The sequence below is a fragment of the Pelecanus crispus genome, chromosome 9, assembly GCF_030463565.1.
Source record: "Pelecanus crispus isolate bPelCri1 chromosome 9, bPelCri1.pri, whole genome shotgun sequence".
NCBI classification, from domain to species: Eukaryota; Metazoa; Chordata; class Aves; order Pelecaniformes; family Pelecanidae; genus Pelecanus; species Pelecanus crispus.
Genome location: NC_134651.1, coordinates 38848026 through 38867082, shown reverse-complemented (window position 1 = coordinate 38867082; position 19057 = coordinate 38848026). Strand labels below are relative to the sequence as shown.

Sequence of the window (19057 nt, the reverse complement as noted above, 5' to 3'; positions counted from 1 at the left end):
GGCCCAAGAGGTTGGTGATTCTGGTTCCTAATTTATTCCTGTCTAAGCTCCTGAAGCTTGCTACACTGTATGGTTTTTTTTTTGTACCCAGATAAGGCTCCTTTACTGCAGTTACTGAATGTATGAGCTCCAGCTGGATTGGGTTGCTTGTGGAAACGGAAACCTGACCCTATCAGTATTAGTGTCTTTTAGGGTATTTCTATATGGTTGGAGATTCTGCTGGGTGGAATCCATCCACTTCCAGAGCTGGGTGGTAAGATCAGCAAGAGGGAAAGCTGTGAAGTGCAAGACCCTCCTTCTGAGGGCACAGAAGGCTCTCTGGGAATGCTTCTACCCTCAAACGGGGTCAAAGCGCTTAGGCGGTTTAAACTCGAGAATGGTTTTCTAAAAAGAGCAGACAAGAGGCTGGAAGTATAACCAGTGAGATCACAGTTTCTGTAGCTTACCCCAGATAAGTGATACTGCAGCAACATGAAGTTTTTGGGGGAAAAAAAAAAAAAAAAAAAATTCTGAAATGAAGTGCCGGTTGGACCTTTGAAAATGTCCTTGTGGTCTCCTTCTTGAATCTGGACTTACAGTGTCATTTTAAGAATGGGGGTTGGGGGAAATAATTAAGAGGAACTTTTTCATATTTGCTAGTTTTCTAAAAACCAGGGTCAGGCTGTGTTGGTTGTGGGTGTCTTTCTTTCGCTAATAAACAAATGAACAAACAGTGAGCAGAAATGACCATTTTATATAAAAGGTATTTGTGCTACTTGCACTATACCAGCACAAAGGTACAGAAACGCTTCTGGAGATGCTCTTGTACTCAACAGTTCTTCCTCCACTTACTTAACTCAGAACTGTTAGCTTTAGTTCTGTAATGGCTGAAGTTTTAGAGGAATAAAAAAAAAACCCACACCCTTAAAAAACAAAAAAGCAGTCTGCACTGTCATCCCTATAGTCTTTTCAATGCTGGAAATGGGTAAAGGTTTGTTACCTGTCAGTGATCACCACAGTTCAGTGGTTCATCTCAGTAACACCAAGGAGAAAGTAGTTCATTTCCTAACTGCTGCTGGGTGCTGGTTAGCTCAGGGTGACAGACTTAAAGAGTATGAGCGACTGCACTGAAGCATTAGCTATTGGGGCTGATTTAAGTAGGAGCAAAAATAGTCACTAAAACCTACTTTGAATGACTGTGGTGTTTGTTTGATCATCCCTTCCCCTGGTGGGGGGGAGGCAGTGAGCTAAAAGCAGCCTCAAATAGTATTTGTTAGAGAAGTGAAAACCACGCTGGTCTGTCTAGGACTGCTGTTCTTAGTCAGCTTTGAGCGGTATTGCAAGATCCTGCTGCTGCAGCCACGTGAAGAGAAAAAAAAAAAACCAAAAATCAACTGTAGCGTAGGTACTATAACCCTTGTTATATTACAAATTCCCCACTGAGCGATCCCAGTCCTTCACGTGCAGCTTCTCCTGCTCTGTGAATTCCTCTGCTGACGCAAGCCAGGGCACGGGCTGGGTTACCTGCAGGGTTTTTACCCTGAACCCATGTGTACAAGTTAGAGCAGGTTTCTTTGTCAGCACAGTCAGTTCTATCTGGCTCAGAGTTCCTCTTCCTATGAGATTTGAGGTGTAACCCTGCAGCCCAGTAAATAAAATACTGCCATTGCTAGTAGCAGGCCAAAGGATTCTGCCGGCTTTGGCTGACTTCTTGGCCTGCCCGAAGCTTTCTTTTAGCTTGTTTAGCTGTAACAGCAATTTTTTTAATGTCCCATTTGTTTTATTTTTGCTTAGCTTCATAAAAATGATGGTTATGCCAAATGACTGTAGATAGATAAGTCACTATTCTATGCAGAAGGAACTATTCATAGATTTTTGCTTAATGCTGTAATGTAATGAAATAGGGATGATTGATAGCAGGGCATTGAAAGTTGAGGGCAAATAATGCATTGTTGAGGAATATAGTCATGGGCTGATGCTGAAGACTGCAGGGCCAAGTACTGATAGTTAAAGATGTGTAAACTTTGGAGCTGGGAAAACCCAGCTTTTAGGAGTAACAAAGAAAACAGAGAAAAGTATCTGGTATGTTGGAGAGTATCCCTTTATAGTAACTTGTTGTAACATGGAATTGCAGACCAAGCTGCTAGGGAACATACAAAAGAGCCTTAAGTGCAAGGTAGTGCAAGAAGGAAGAACCCACCACTATCATACTCCCAGGAAAGAGAAGGAAGAAAGCCTTGCAGCACGCTCTTCCCAGCAAAGGACCTGGGATGCTGTTGACTGAAGTCAGCAACCTTCAGACCCTGAGGGGCAGTAGAAAGGTGAATGTAACAGGGGTAGAGATTGGGAATTGTGCTCATAACAGATAACTGTTGAGACCTTTTTTTGTAACAGTATTCTTTTATTTTCCTTTTCTGTTAGAATTAGATCGGGACTACTACCAGTTATTTGATCAGACTGTTAAGATTTCACTTACACTAACAATAAATTCTTGGCTTTGCATAAAAGGCGTTTCCTTTTGCCTGTAACAAGACTGTAATTGTTACTGTTTTCGGATAAGGATGTTCCAGCTGTCCTTCCAGCGCAAGTCCTTGAGTTCAGTAACAGAGAGCGAGGGCTCCCCATAGGTCACGGGGCTGAACGTGCAGTAGACAAGGTAAACCGAAGAGAACCAGGCTACGATCAATGCACTGAACATGCTCTTGAGAAGCAGAGATCTGGGATGAGAGAGGGAAAGAGCAGTCAAGTTACATCAAGGCTGGCCAAACGCTTCATCCAAAAGGAAGAGCTACATCTGGCCTGTCTTCTCTAAAGGCAAATGCCAAAGTATGGCCACTGCTGGAAAAACCACTGCTTCCCCTGCAGCAGCTTGCCAAGGTGACAACCTTGGAGAAAAGAACTGCATCACTTCTCATCTATCTATTAAAACCAAATACCTGCAGAGGTGATTGCTGAGATGCTGTAATACGATGGGAATCAGGAGAATCTGGAATGTGAGGGCAGGCAGGTAGTGGTACAGGAAAAGTGTTTTCTCCATCAGGAAGAAGGGCAGGTAATTCACAGCCCAGCCTCCAACACAGATCCCCCCGGCCGATACCCACAGCTGCCACGCATCTGCAGGAGACAGGAGATATCTCAAAGCATGGTCCCTGGAAACCTAAAGTCTCTAAGAGGTTGCCTACTTGCATGCTTTGGGTTTTTTCCCCACTTGGTACAGTTTGTGCTAACGTGACCTTTACCTTGACCACACTCAACTGAGGGAAATGGTTAAATTTTGTCACACTTTTATGAAGTACCCATCCAGACAGATTACAGCCAACATGAAGCAGCTTTGCAGCATGACAACAAAAACGTACTGCCAGGAAGGTCAGCGTAAAACTGCCCAACCACACAGAGGAGATGGTACCTCTGTGGAACGAACACGTCTAAAATAAAGCCCTCCCCACACAGCCAGTACCTACCTCTTTAAAATCATCATAAAAGGGCTCAGTAGAATCCAAATCTAATGGCTGGACATTTCTTACATCCAGGGAATGACTCAAATATTATGCTGGCCACTATATTTTCTCATGAGGTGATGGTCACACTGTGATGACCATAGTCAGTCTCTTCGTGGGTTACTCTCGATGTTTGTGTGTCCCAAATGAAAATTGCAGGGTTATGGGGCAGGAAAAAGTGCTAGCATAGCCAAGCACATAGCTACAAAAAACCCCGTGGCTTTGGATCCGTTAAAGTGAGGCAGCACAAGAGACAACCCCCCCACCTCAAGACAGACAGACAGATGTGTGCATGTGCACACACACACACAGAAAAATGGAATCAGACCTTCAGGAATGTCGTAAATCTTTCTCCTTCGTCGGATCAAGTACCACAGGGACAGACACGTGTAGACCAGAGCAGCAATGTTAGCTGAAGCCCAGGTGACAACATTCCCAAGGAGGTGGATCTGGGCCTGAAGGACAGAAGATGGTCTAAGCCAGAAGCAGGAACATGCTGCAGTTCTTTTAGGTAATTTTAAATATTACCAACACATACTTGCTAAATTAAATGTCAGAATGTGCCTGGCTAGTAACCTGATCTTTCCTGGAACAAAGCTAGTTAATAAACTTCGCTGATTTAAGACTCTTTTGTAATGTAAGGCATTTAAAAGATGCTATTGGAGATGAACTCATCTTCTAAATGGAATCAATAATGGAAACTATTAAACTGCAGTTTTTCCTTTTAAAAAAAAAAGTGCAAGACGACACGATTTAATTAAAAGCCACTACTGTCAAAGCTGTATCACATGCCAAAAAAAAAACCCCAACCCTCAGGGAAAAATATATTCTTAATACAGGAAGAGTCCGTCCTGGCGCAGCTCCTTGGCTGAAACTGCAGCCCTGCTCTCACTCACGCTCATGGAGCTCACGGCTGAACCGAAGTCTGCCTTCTTCACCACGTTCACGTTTACTTCCGCCTCTCGTACTTACCCCAGAGGTCGGGTGGAGCCAGTAGGCAATATTTGTGTCCATTGTGATCCAGTCAAGTGCAGAGGAGCTGTACTTATGTTCTGTGTCTTCGTTTTTTAACGTGAGTATTTTCCACTATGAAAAAAAGTAAACGGAAGGCTATCAGAATTGGAACAATGAGTGGGATAGCAGGCAGATCCAGGCATAAGATGGTAAGTTCTTAACCTGGGAGTGGAGAAAAATTTTTGCTTATCTTATACTGGATACTGATCAATATAATGGTTTTATTTTGTTATATAATGCACTTTCATAAGTGATTTTCTGCCATATTAGTAAGGGGCCTCAACACTACTGATTGCATATACAACACGTTACAGTTCAATTTCAGACAGCTCCTGGGTGCCCAACTTCCTCCCCTTTCTTTTTTTACACAATCACTTGGGTATTCGTTACCGAATAGCATAGTTACGCAGTTCTCTAATGCCCTTCTAAGTGCATTAAGAAATATTTTTTTTTCCAGTGAGGAAGCCAAACTACTCTATCGGCAAGGAACAAACAATGAGTCCTCAGGCTCAGAGTTTGCAGAAATGCTCAGGTTCCTGCTCTGCAGGAGAAGGAAAGATGAAGGGAGTAAGAAGACGCCCACCTGCAATTCCGTGAACTTTGCCATGAAGCTGAGGTTTTTACTTATGTCCATCTGCGTGGGAGAGTGGAGTTCCACTTCCCTCTCTTTTTGCTCTTGGCCTGGAAGAAAAGAACATAGCTCAGAAATAACCACATAATAGGCAGAAAGCTAGAAAGGGGAGAGAGCACATATGATGTACTCCTGGCTCCTCAGACTTCAACTCTGAGAGTGCTCTAAGGGGTTTTGTAAGGATTCTGACATCATGGTAGAGCTAGAGCCCGCTGAACACACACACACACACACACACGATACCACCTTCCCATCAACATCAAGCCTCCCCCAGTCACAGAAATCTGCTTCAAGAACATGGCTGAGACGTACTTTTCCCGTATCTGTGCTCTTCCACATTCCACACCATGCTCTGGTGGTAGCCTTTGGACAGCTTCTCTCCAACCACCTCCAGCTGCCGGTATCCCCACTCGGGTAAAGATGCTCCACTGAGCTGAAAGTGAAAGATGACTGTAAACTTACAGTCCTGCCAATTTGAACTTCAGGATGAAAGTGCCTAGGCCCTGCCTGAGCAGTGGATCACAGCAAGGGACTGCTAGGAAGTATGCAAAGCGTCACCATGCAATACTGCCTCAACAAATACTACAGCCATAAAGTCAGTGACTCTGGCAAACTCTGTGAAGAGATCCAGATCCTTAACTATTCCAGCCGCTGTCACGCACTACACACGGACTCAGCATGAATTTCTGAGGCCGTATCTAAGGCCCAGTTGTGAACAGTGGCCACGACCTCCTGAGAAGCAGGACAGCTCTGCACGCTGAAAACGAATGAAGTTTGAGCACGACTACTTGAACCACAGGATGCCCTTTTATCACATGGAGCAACTTTATCGTTTGCTTTTATTTACTTATTTGGTTATTTGTTTTAGTGTTTTAGACATTTTGAAGCAGAGAGATTAGTAGTTTATGAGATTACGAGAGCTGCATGGAGGAACAGCTATAGGCAAATAAACATAAATCCACTTGCCTTTAGCACTGCAGAGGTGTTCACATGAACAAACCTCACTTCTGACAGAATTGTCTTCCACACATCTGTGTCAGACTCCCGATTTACAATTTCCTGCAACAGAAAGATGTCTTTTGATCGTCATGTTGTCTCAGCTGTTTCTGCTGGAACATGACGAGCTCCTCCCTTCCTTTGGACCACTCACCACTCTCCAGAGGTTCTGTGCTGGCATGGAGATGTTATAATCAATATAGCAGGAAACTTCTTGGGAGTGAGGGCTAAGAGGGGCAGCAACATCGTGCCTAGAAGACAAGTAAAGTAAGATCCTCCAACACCTTTCCTAAATTCATATAAAAAGTAAACCCATAAAGGTGTTGAGTAGACAGATTCAGTAATAAAGCAAAACCAACTCACTCATTTATACAGATTGCACTGTTTACTCTGAAAGAGAACACTCCCCGCTACCAAGAGCTGCCAGGAACAGGCTCAGAGGAAGCCAATACAGATGTGTGCTATGCCAGGCTGAAGAACAAGCACTGATTGTGACAAACACAGACGTTGTTCACTGCGGTTTCCAATAATGAACAAATTAGGTTTGGAAGGGACATAGTAAAAACCCAAGCTCAGAACAACCCCCTTCCTAATCTGAGTGATATTCAAGTACATGCAGATGCCCTTTGGGAAGCAGTCAGGAGGCAATTTCATACTGCAGGCTTTGCAAAACAGGCACGAATCCGTGGCAATCAGCCACAGCCTGCTGGATGCTCCAACACATCTTCCTAACTTTGAGAGCACAACCTTTACGCAGGAGTACGCCATCAAAAGCAGTGGAGCTGGTAGATGACTTTGGGTTAACAGTCACACAAAATACTAAATATCTGCACCTGCCTGGAGCAGAGACAGGGAAGGGGCAAGGATGAAGACTCACCAAGGGGACTAGGGGACTGTGTATTTAGGAACCTGCAGAACTATCATGAATTGTGAACATGGGTGAAACCACCACTAGCCCCTCTAAAGGCCACTAGTAGAGAAGACCAGAAACAGCTAGCAGCCACTGAACAGTTTGTAATTGGTATCAAATCCCACTGCCAGTCAGCTACAACAAATAAATATGCATACAGCGTCCTTTCTCTGGCCCACAGGGATGGCTTATGAGGTCCTTCCTAGCCCCACTGTTTTAAGAATCCATGAAAAACAGGCAGTTTATAGCACATCTGAATGCAGGGGTCACTGTGCTTCAACCCCTCAACAATTATTCTGAGACAACAAAGCAGAATGAGCCAGCAGGCTCGGCAGAGCAGAGGGTGAGGAAAGGACTTACGTGTTGAGGTACCGAGTCGTGATGCCATGGACCAGCTGCACGATGTGTCCGTGCCTGACAGGACGGGGTGGGTTACTCACCACCAGCTGCTGCCTGGTGGAGTGACACCCAAGAGAAAGTGGTTACATTCTGCTTTCTACATAACGCAACCTTGTCACAACTAAAGCATTAGGTAAAGAAGCTGCAGGCAGGGACAGGCATTCGGGCAGGAAGATGAGAAATTCCAGCAATCTATAGATCGTACCAGAATGGAAACAAAGCTCATCAAGGCAAAGGTGAGTTAAGGGCAGAATGACTCAGAGGATCGGTAATGGGATACCCACACCCCAGGTCAGTGATCTGAAACCAGGTCAGTTCAGATTATTCCCACCACACAGCTGTCTGGTGGCTTCTGTGAAATGAGTAAGCGCTTCAGTGAGGTCTGACAGGTGTTCTTAGTACAACTGATGTCACTTTTGGCAGAATTGTAAGAGAGATCAATGGCTATCTCCACCATGAAGACCAAACTCTCATCTTGTTTCTGGACAGGGACAAGGCATGCTTTGGCAAGGGGGAACACTGTAGTTCACCTAACTGCTGCCTGTACTTTACTGTTCTATAGAAGGACTGCATCTCCTCCAGGGCTTGTAGAAGTCCTGAGTTTGAAGAATTTGGAGAAGATACTGGTTTTCTGTGGTTCTGGTAGAGTCCCTGCTTGAAAGGTTTGCACTATGGGCTAACCTTCCCAATGTGGGTATCATTTATAATGGCACACAGTCCTTCTGGTAGGACTGTTTATACAGTTTCCAGAGCAACATAAGAAACCTACAAAAGCAACTTCTTGATCAGTAGGAAATGATATCGCACAAGGGCTTTTACTGGCAAAACTACAAGAACAAAGAGTCCTGCTCCTCTCTGACAGTTACAATGGCAAAACGCTTCAGCACGAACCAGGTCTCTCAGGCACAGGCACCCAGTTGGAATCCCTCCCCATATGGCAGGTTCTACAGCTCATCCCACCCTTTAAATACAAAGAAATACTCATTCTGCAAAAGCGATTTCTACTCTGAGACCCATTCAAGTTTGATAAAACTCATCAAGGCACTCTAATACCATGGCTCACACACTTCAAAAAGCAGAACTTCCCTTTCATGTAAAGCACCTGAAGAGTTCCCACCGGTTTCATGAGTCTTTAAAGTTCCCCTTGTGCACAGCACAGCCCGCATTCTGGCAGGAGCAGTGCAGACAGAATTTCAGAGTCCTCAATAATGCTTTTACCATATTGAGGAGGATTGTGCAAACAGCCGCCCTTACCAACTCTGCAGCTAAAATCACTTGCTCAGGATCACACATGGCCTCTACGCCCATAAGCAGAGAACAGTTATGTCCAATCCAAGCTATGCCCTGGTTAGGTTTTGGAAGCATAGAGAAGCTATGCTTACAGCAGCTTGGCATTTAAATCTCTTGCATACTCACATTCCAGGATCTTTGACAATCCACCAGTTGTTCACATCCTTGAAGGGATAGCAGGTCACCTGCTGTTGATGGGAACTACCTCGGCCATTCTCATACCTGTACAGGAGGTTAAAACACACCCACAGGTGTTAACAGTGCATTTCTGCGCTCAACAGAGTCACAGCAATACAAACCAGCACCAGATCACTGGCTCCATTCCTACAGAGCGCAGAGAATCTGTGCATCTGCAGCATGCTCTGGAGGATTAATGAAGAGATTGCCAGGACCCAAACTGAGATACTTGGACTGGCAGGTGAAGAACCAGAGCATACTTTCACCCTAACAATACAGACCCAGCCAGATTCCTCACCTGATGGGATAAGTATTCGTATGAGAATGGAGCCAACACTGCACAGGCTTGCCCAACACGTTCCGCAGAGTAATCTGAGAGCCGTAGGCCACCTCTAAGGGCTGACCCTGAGTGATACGAGCCAGCCCACCCTGAGAAGCATAATGATAGGATAAGTGGAAAGAAGAAGAAACAACCCAGAGGCTGTGTAAATTCTATTAAGAGTCCCTAGTCATTTTAACATAGCAGTATCTTAGCACAATCCCTTCTCATTTGGTTGTATCTACAAAAATCACGTCTTGCAGCACCATACTCAGCACACAGTAAATACACCAACGCCTGAAAGATGACAGGGTCTTAGAGAATATCCCTAAAGCCATGCTGTTCTAAAAGACAGACTAAGCACTCTTCTCCAGAAAATCATACTATCATCCTGTAGTATACAACATCATCACTTCAGAGTGCGGTACTGTATCTACTTCTGTAGCGTTTCCTGTAGGAAGGGACAAATCTTCACCACAGGAGTGAACATACTGTTCTTGGTTCACTGGGAAAAGGTTTTCATCCGTTATTAGGATTTCGGTCATTATTGCTTCACTTAAAGCAGTACTACAGCAGCAAAGTAGTTAAATGACATAAAAGGAACAAATATGCAGGATCAAAGGAACAAGATTGCACACCTTTTGTCTAATAGTGACCACAAGACAGATTTCCTCCTCTTCTCCCCTAATAAATCAGTTTCATGACCACAATTCCTTTACCTCTAAGCTGGCTTGGAAAGCACTTGTCATAATCTGGTCATGAGGCCCAGAGCGATACAGCAAAGTCAAGTGAACATAGAAGAAGGACAGGTACATTGCCACAGGGATGATGATGAGGGCCAGTCCCCTAGCTAGAAAATGGCACACCAAGGAAACCTAGAAGAACACAGAGAACTCACTGGTTTCATGCTCCAGATATTAAAAATATTAAAAATACCAGTGCGCTTGGCTTGTTTTGTTTGTCTTTTTCAAGTTTCCCCAACCACCCTCATTCAGCTATAACTTTGTGGACAGCTGGATAACTTCCTCCGAGGATCTGAAGTGGAGCCAGCAGGAAGTATGTGAAACAGTATAGGTTTTGAGCCACAAATCACCACGACATGGATAACAGCAGAAAAGCCAGCTGCGCTCACATGCTTATCTTAAATTTAACTCCATCTTCTCCAGCAACTGAGCTGGGAAACTGTTCTATGACACAAGGGTTTGCAGACTATGACAAGGAATTTTAGTACAAAAATCAGCTACAGACAGCATTGTTATCTGTGGGCTTGCAAGGCTCCTAGCTGGCTCCTGTACTGCAAAGTTACACAAAATATATTTTGCTTGTTGTGCTACCTACATTTGACAAGTTCTGGTCTCCTATCATGTGCCAGAAGTGGAGTCCTGCGATGGCCAAGAGCAGCATATAGGTAAACAGGCCCATATATTTCACTCTGAGAAGAAAGTGCATAAAAAATGAACACGGTTAAAAACTACACAATTACCTAATACAAGACATAAACATTCAAATGTTCTCCAAGCTTTCTCTTGAACAGGATACATTAAAGTCCGAGGGCTTAGATCCAAGATAAGTTTGGTACAACAGCATAAATAAGCCTCAAGGCTTTGACACCAGAAGATATCATTTGTTTGCCAAGTACATTAAATAACTGCAGTGACAGAGAACCTTCTTGGTAACAAAGTGGCAGATCACAAAGCACAGACTCCCTAAATTCAGACTTACTGAAGCTTGAGGCAACTAGGAGGGAGGGGTGAAATGCTGATCCTAATTTATTAACATAAAGCCATCTCTGAGAAATTAATTTCCTTCTTCCCTGGACAGTACCCCCTAATACCTGATATTGCCCACTGTGAATTGACATCGTCTCTATAAAGCGATCTAACTCGCTATAAAGTCATGGAGACGTCTGCTCAGAACAGCACCAAGAATCAGTCTTCAAAATCCAAAGCCCCACTGATACCTCAGATAGCAGGCAGGAAAGTCAGCTTTCTAAACCAAAGTAAGACGTTATCACTTACCCAACTGCACAAGAACAAGCTACTCCAGTCAACAGAAGCCAAAACCACCAGCTTCCAGAGAAGGAACTGAAATAAAAGGATAAAGGAAAGGATGTTATGGTGAAATCTGGGCACCTTCTTAGGATCCTGAATTCAGGTAATTTAACTTGAAAAAAACCTTGCAGGACTCCACTATTCCTTATTCTACTCAGAGGTATCTCATTCTGAACCTCCCATGCCACCAATTCTCAGCCCTGACCTACAGGGTGTTGTTAAATGTACTTCTCTGTATCCTGAAAAGCAAACCTGAACGCTACCTGCCTTCTGATACTACAGATAAAAGAAATGCATTCAATCATTTGCTGGGCTCAGTTTAAAGATAATTTTACTTTACTAAAGATTACTTTATCCTCTGGCAAGGATCAGAGAACATGTGAAGTCACAAGAAAAGAGACAGAGATCTCTAAATTCAGCGCCTGTAAACAGTAACAAATGAGCGCTAAGTGACCTGTTATCATCAGCGGTTCTCTCCACAGAAGGAAACCTTCCAATAAAAAATCTGGGTGGGCAAAGGAGTGCTCCCAAGGGATTTTATTTTTATTGTAAAATAAAAAAAAGACCCTTACCAGCAGTTAAAGCAGCCTTTAACACTGCTCAGAAGAGAAAAATTCTGGGGCAGCCATATGACAGGTCAAAGCATTGGATTTTACAGACAGATGAAGCGAGTTGCAGAACAGTGAATGACTTACAGAAAAATCCACACAGTCTGTGACAAAAAAAGAGTCACCACAAGAATATCCAAAAGGATGGGAGACAATACAGCTTTACCTGTGCTTTTGCAAATTGTAGAACTTCAGGTAGGACAAAACTGCAAGTAGGATAAAAAAAATCAATATTGATTCCAGAAGCATGAACCTTGACTGAGTGATCAAAGAGTTCTCTGTTGGAAAAGAGAGACAGACACAAAATTAGAGAAACTTATCTATAGGCAAGTGCTACCTCAGACAATCACATCATTACCCAACAGAAGGACCTGCCCCTTTAAGGACAGCCAATTCATCTGCAATCTTACTGGCTGTAATAGGGAGGTGTTGGGTTTAAAGGGACAAAAACCTTCCAGCAGGAGCAAAGTACATGGCCATAACTGTCTCCAAGGACAAAGAGGTGGGCAAGTAGTAAAGTCTGGCAGGAGGCAGATAAAGGTGCTGTGCTTGCCTACAAAGGCAAAGCAAATCAATGCTAGGAAATCCAGAGAAGTGCTTCTCAAGGCAAAGAGAGTCAAGGCAGTGACCCCAGCAGGCAAGAAGCATGATGACAAATCTTCAAGAAAGGGAGCTGCAATGAGCTGCTTTGTGCAGGATTCCCTGAGCCTGAATCAGAGCAGCCGGTAGCTAGGAAAGGCTTCTCTTATCAGACTGCTAAAGGGCTGCTGAGAGGCTCTTTCCCTTTCAGGCAGCTGCCAGCAGACCCTCAGAGAAAAAAAAAATGAGTTTGACACACCAGAACAGTGTCAAAACATAGTGCTACGGACACACACTGGTTTGCTGCAGTTTGGAGATGAAGAAACATGATGAGCTCTGACTGTAAGTAGCATTGTCCTGCTGTTAAAAAACAGTATGTTGTAATTCATCCTGTAAACCTCTGAGGAAGAGAGTACAGGCCTCCTTGGATATAAGAAACGTGGTTTTCTGTGAGGCTGTTAAGGCTGCCCGCTTTGCTTAATAATAATAACTTGTATAAAGCCTCAGCCTAGAATGGCAGCCTGCTGCAGAGCTGTAAGGATAGAGGGGACCAGAGAGGCACAGCAGAGACTGATACAGGCCAGGGCTGAAAGCGGGCTCCAATGTGTTGTTAGCATTCTGTGGGGAGATGTTACTCCAGCCTTTTATGCGCCCTAAAACTTCGCAAGGCGAAAAGGGACCCTTTTCCCCCTGCATGAAGAATGGGGCCCAGGGGAATAATCTTACCTAAGAGAATCAGAAGAGCAGCTCCAAGTGCAGCACAGTGGGAAAACCGCAGTTCTACCAAAATCTGGTACGCTAAAGGAACACAGAGAGCACCAGCCAGCGCTGGCAGGAGTCGCAAGGACCAAACAGGAACGTTCATGCTATATTCTGAAATAGGAGGCAACGGTGATACACAAATTTGACAACTATTAATTGCAGAGAAGACAGATCAATACAGAACTCCTTATGACTACAGCAAGTTGCTGAATCTAACTCCTACTCTTAGTAATTTATTGTTTGTCTTGTACTCCTTAAACTGTTTTAACTGATTTAAAAAATCTGTGCTATGGAATCATAATGCCTTAAACTTCTGTTACAGACCTGCAGAAGACTTATTTAAAAGGAGAATGTTTCAGATAAAGCATTATTTCCACTAGTCAGGCAAAAGCAATCTGTCAGACGCTGAAATACTGCTTATTTTCTCAGAAGAATGAAACAGTTAAAATCATCTCTTACCAGCTCCAATCCTGTTCCACAAGAAGTTTCCATCAAATCCTCCTAAGTAACCTATAACATAAGCAACAATTCAGAATTTCCAGTCTCAAAACAAGTATAAAAGCTGGTGCTAAATTGGTCCTGGAACCATTTCCCAAACACATAGCTTCTCCACGCATGAAAGCCCTCTTTCCCAAAGGGCCCTCTTTCGTACTGTTTTGCCTGCAGCAGTCCTTGATAATGTGCAGAGGCACAAAGAATATGAATTGGGAACAACAGACTCTCAGTGACAAAGTTACATGTATATTTAATTTCTCCTTCCCATACAGAAACTTTTATGTTGTGCATATCTCAGCTACAGAAAGGAACTGAGGCCTGAAAGTCTGCTTCTTGCCTACTATTTCTAGTCACTAGCAGTTCTCATCTTACCTTTCCCTTTATCCAAAGGATTGGATAACAATGAGGTAATGGATACATGGCTCCATCACTTCCCCAGTACTTATGCAATAGCCCCCTAACAATACTACATAAGGGAAATCCTAATTCTCTCTGCATCAGAATCTCTCAGCTGCCTTCTGCTTTGCTGCAGTAACAGGATCTGACAACTCATTTCTAACCAGCACTTCTCTCTTCCACAGCAAGAGGCAACAGACACTTCTCAATTTCAGCAGACACCTTACCTCCCAAAGCTAGCAGCATATGGCCAAAAGGTGGGCCGCTGTCATCCACAAAGAAGATTCTCTTCATGTAGAGGGAAACGAATTGGCCATAATAAACTTCATCAAAACTGAAACATAAGAGGCAGAAACATGTCAAGTCTAACTGGAAGTATCCTGCAGGCTACAGGGATAGTAGGGATGGAAACACTGATTTGTTGGCAAAAGGCTAAGAATACAATGAAGCATGGTGGCTTTGCCCCCTTACCTTCCCCTCAGGAGTTTCTATTACAGAAACACTATCACCGTATTTACAGAGGCTGACATCAGGCAAGCTCTGCTCTTCCACTCCTGCATTCTTGCTCACAAATGTTTAAAAAACAAAAGTCTGTGTCATTCAAGCAGGAAATAAACTATTCTACTCACACTACAGCCCGTGGATAGGAAAGCCCCCAAAGACGGCTTACTAATCCCATCGCAGTCAATGCCACAAGGCTCATATTTATCTCCGCAGTAACCACAACCGGGTTCTTCAGAAATGCCAACATCCTGTCAAAGGTCTGTCCCAACCTCCGAGAGCAAACAGAGAAGAGCAGCAGTCACCCTTTTACTCAAAGCTAGCTGAAGATCATTTGTCAGAAAGCACGCACCACTACTTTCTGCTACAGTCAGCTCATGGTAACTGAACTTCCATAGCTCTCTCGCTTTCCACATTTACGTGTTTTCTGCTGTATCTACAGGAGTAACTGTAAAAATGAAGTTACTAAACTAACACACTTAACTTTTCATCTGCCCTGCTTCTATAAGCATATGGTTCTCTGCCGTCAGCAGTAAACTAGAAACTGCTTATTCTTACACTGGTTCAGCAGAAACACAATACCTTAATTCAAGCCTATATTCCGCTTTGTGCTAAGCAAACCTCCCAGCCCAAATTCTGATGCTAGTGATAGGCAAACCACATGCTCAGGCACCAGGCTGCTCAGGTAGCTTTAAAAAAAAAAAAAAAAGTTATTTCCTTGCAAACTAAGCCTATTTCTTGAGGGGGGAGGCAGGGAGCAGAACCCGCAAACATCCTCTGTCTTAAAAAGCTGGCCATTGGCACGCAGGTGTAGGTGCTGCAGGGCTCTAGCGCAGCCTAGGGGGGAGCGCTGAACTGAACTCTTTACTCCTCTAGGCAGAACTGCGACAAGCTAGGTCAGAAAATAGTAGGGAATCAGTGTTACATCTCCTCACCTCAATATGACTGAAAGTTACCAGCATAAATCCATCTGCATGGCTTTGATCAGGGGAGAACAAAGCAAGATGCAAGCACATCACCACCGTCAAGTGCGGTGCCACCGTCTCCTGGTTTCTCACTACCTACAAAACACAAGCGCTGTTCAGCTGCACATCGCCCTGTGAAACATTTGTAAGAAGCCCCTTGCAAAGCCGTGCTCTCCACTGGCACTGAGGACAGTACCCCACTGCCCCAGCTGCCTCGGGACAAGGGCAGGCCATCACCCGCACTCTGCCATCTCCTCGCAAGCCCTGGGACCCCAAAGAACACCCTGATGGAGAGGACCCTGCTTCTCCCTGCAGCACAGGCAGTCCTTGAACGCTGGGGCAGGACTGCAGCACTACCTGCCCCCTCCAACCTTGTAAGCCTCCTCAAGGAACCATCAAGCCCTCTACCACGCTTTGCATCTTCTTCCATGAGCCTTATGCAGGGGTAGTAGGACCACTAACCCCCCCACACTTGTTCCCCCTTTTGAGCTCTATGGGGGGCAGCAGGACCACTGAACCCACACCCAGGCCTCACCCTTGAGTCTTACAGGGTCAACAGGACCCACCAGCCACCCTGTATCCAGCCCTGTGCCCCCTCTTGAGCGTTTTTTGGGGTGGCATAGGAGATCTAACCTGCCACCAGGCCTCCCACCTCCCCTCGAGGCTTATGGGAGCACAGGGGCCAGCAGCCACCCCCCGCCAGGCCCTGTAACACCCCACACCCCATGAGCCGGAGGGGAGGGGGGAGGGGCAGCGTCGCCACTAACCCCGCCATCAGGCCTCGCCCCACCCGCCTTGAGCCTTACGGAGGTGAGGGGGGAGCGCAGCCCCGCCAGCCCCGCCGCGCCCCGGGGGAGGCAGCGGGCCCGGGCCCCCCGGCCCTGAGGAGATGGCGGCCTCGGCCCCCCCGGCTCACCCCGCCGCGCGGGGGGGGGGGCGGGACCACCCTGAGCACCGCGCTCCACCCCCTGCCTCGCGGCGCCGGATGTGGCGTCAGACGCACGCAGCGCCGGAAGGGCGGGGAAAGGGAAAGGCGCCGTCGTGTTGCTACGGCAACGCCCGCCTGTGGCGGCCGGGCCCCGGCCAGCCCCGCCATGGAGGCCGTGAGGGCCCCGCCACCGCCGGAGCCCACGGCTCCGGGCTGTAACCCCAGCGCCCCTCGGCCTGCCGCCGCCGAGGGCGCAGGAGCACCCCAAAAGGGTGCAGGCCCCTGTGTCCCTGCCATAGCATGGCCACCCGCACCAGGGCTTTGGCCACCTCCATTTGGGGGGGGCGGGGCGGAATATATACAGGCACACACTGTGTCCAGTTTTGGGCCCCTCACTACAAGAAGGACATTGAGGTGCTGCAGCGAGTCCAGAGAAGGGCAACGAAGCTGGTGAAGGGTCTGGAGAACAAGTCTGATGAGGAGCAGCTGAGGGAACTGGGGATGTTTAGCCTGGAGAAGAGGAGGCTGAGGGGAGACCTTATCGCTCTCTACAACTGCCTGAAAGGAGGTTGCAGTGAGGTGGGTGTTGGTCTATTCTCCCAAGTAACTAGCGATAGGACGAGAGGAAATGGCCTCAGGGGAGTTCTAGATTGGATATTAGGAAAAATTTCTTTACTGAAAGAGTGGTCAAGCATTGGAACAGGCTGCCCTGGAAGTGTTCAAAAAATGGGTAGACATGGCACTTTGGGACATGGTTTAGTGGATAGGGTGGTGTTGGGTTGATGGTTGGACTGATGATCTTAGAGATCCTTTCCAACCTTAATGATTCCTAGTTTTTACTTTAATTATAAATAATCCAGCCACCAAGCCAAGAAACATGAAATTGCTACTCTACCCATAATTGGTTTAGTGGTGGACTTGGTAGTGTTAGGTTAATGGTTGGACCGGATGATCTTAAAGGTCTTTTCCAACCTAAATGATTCTATGATTCTATAATAAATAATACATATACGCATATATGCAAGTCTTCAACTAAAAGAACCAGACAAGGGACTTGGGAGTTTGAGAAAAGCATAATCTGCTTTATTTTTTTTAATTTTTTTTATTTAAATAAGGAGAATTCTTTCATATGGAAAGAGCTAATACAATCACATATTTGAAAGGAGAAACAATAGGTACTGAAACAAGGAAAAAGGGCAATAAAGAGTGTGCCGCAACTGGCCTGGTGATTCCGTGATTCGAGTTCCGGTCCAAGTAAAAGTTTCCAAAAAATATAAACAGGTTGCACATTACACAATTATCCATCGTCTGCCCTTTCAAATATCTGGTCTACATGAAAAGACAAAGAGAGGAAAGGCCAAAAAAAAATTTACTATACAGGTCATGAGGTTAAAAGCTTTACGGAGTACAGTATCCCCTTGAGAAACAACAAATGCAATTTATACAGAACCAGAGGAAGGATTCCAGCTAAGGACAACGCCTCGAGACATGCTAAAGGGTGAGCGCCTCACCACTGCTGCTGTGATTCCCAGGGGAACGGTCAAGGTTGTGGCTGCAGACATCTTGAGGAGCCGGGACGAGCCATTAAACCCAAGGGGGTGTCTATGGCCACTAGGAAAATCTGGTGGTCTTTGGACTAAAACAAACAACAAAGAAAAGTAGTTGGGCTGCTGCTGTCTCTTCACAGCCACCAGTTCCACTGCTTCGGCAAAATGCACCTTTTCTGTCGATGGGCCACAACTAAGTACCCTGATGCCTGTTGTAAATTAATTCTTATTCACAAACGCATCTTTCTTTCAAGGAAACTGGGCTGCTGTACATCAAAAATAACCCGCGCTACAAGGAATTAACCTGTGCTTAACGAGTCAGAAGCAAAACAGAAGGTTAACAAAATGCAACAGAACAGGATCTTGGCATGCAGTGGTGCTCACTTGAAAGTGAATATAGTAACCTGCCAAAAGGTGAGACGTAGCAAAAATGCTAGGCTCATTTTTTAATATATATCTATAAATACACAGGAACCACAGGGCAGCTTGTAGCTTTGCAGCATTCTTGCAAGGAAACTGTTAAATGGAGTGCCTCTGCATGAACACAAACACGTATGAAGTTCAATGGGCCGCAAATACATTCAGAGTTACTGACCACTGTACAGCTGCCACAGGGCAGAGCCAGGAGCGAATTACGGAAGATCAACAAGAATACCTGTTTCACTGGTGACTGTGCTGCTTCCACTTGTCATTTAAAAATATACCGGAGTGCTTTTTTTTTTTCCCCCCTTCCTTTTTTTCTTCCCTAACCTCTTTTTTTTTTTTGGTTAAGTTTTTTTTTTTTAAATTAAGAGCTAAAAGCAGGCTGAACTGGAGAGGAAAGCAGCACTGAATGCAGCTGCTAGGCCATGAATCACTGCATATCAAAGAACTGGTTACACACATGCTTCAGACCTCCAGCTGAAAAAAAAGCAGCAAAGTCAGCCTCTGAATATTTCTGCTTCACCCATTGTTGCTGAAAATATGGATTCCACCTCTCCCTCCCACTGCACCTTTCCTAGCAGAAGGAGCCT

General features: G+C 45.3%; 1 protein-coding gene across 5 annotated transcripts; it reads right to left on the bottom strand.

Moving 5' to 3' along the window:
• Nucleotides 1–20: 20 nt before the first annotated feature.
• On the bottom strand, nt 21–16385 carry POMT1 (protein O-mannosyltransferase 1). Of its 5 annotated transcripts, none has more exons than XM_075717031.1 (21): nt 16376–16385; nt 15540–15665; nt 14733–14876; nt 14331–14437; nt 13672–13722; nt 13177–13323; nt 12038–12149; nt 11231–11296; nt 10551–10644; nt 9932–10087; nt 9192–9322; nt 8843–8938; nt 7388–7480; nt 6272–6368; nt 6088–6180; nt 5434–5554; nt 5074–5171; nt 4449–4562; nt 3805–3931; nt 2916–3093; nt 21–2696 (listed from the first exon to the last, which is right to left on the bottom strand). In XM_075717031.1, the coding sequence occupies exons 3-21, from the start codon at nt 14852–14854 to the stop codon at nt 2522–2524; spliced, it is 2178 nt and encodes a 725-aa protein (XP_075573146.1). In that variant the 5' UTR covers nt 14855–14876; nt 15540–15665; nt 16376–16385; the 3' UTR covers nt 21–2521. The 5 variants fall into 5 exon arrangements, 4 of the variants coding, with proteins under 4 accessions (XP_075573146.1, XP_075573145.1, XP_075573147.1 ...); XM_075717030.1 differs by having other exon boundaries at nt 16337–16383; XM_075717032.1 differs by lacking the exons at nt 15540–15665; nt 16376–16385 and adding an exon at nt 15187–15209.
• Between the last annotated feature and the right edge of the window lie 2672 nt (nt 16386–19057).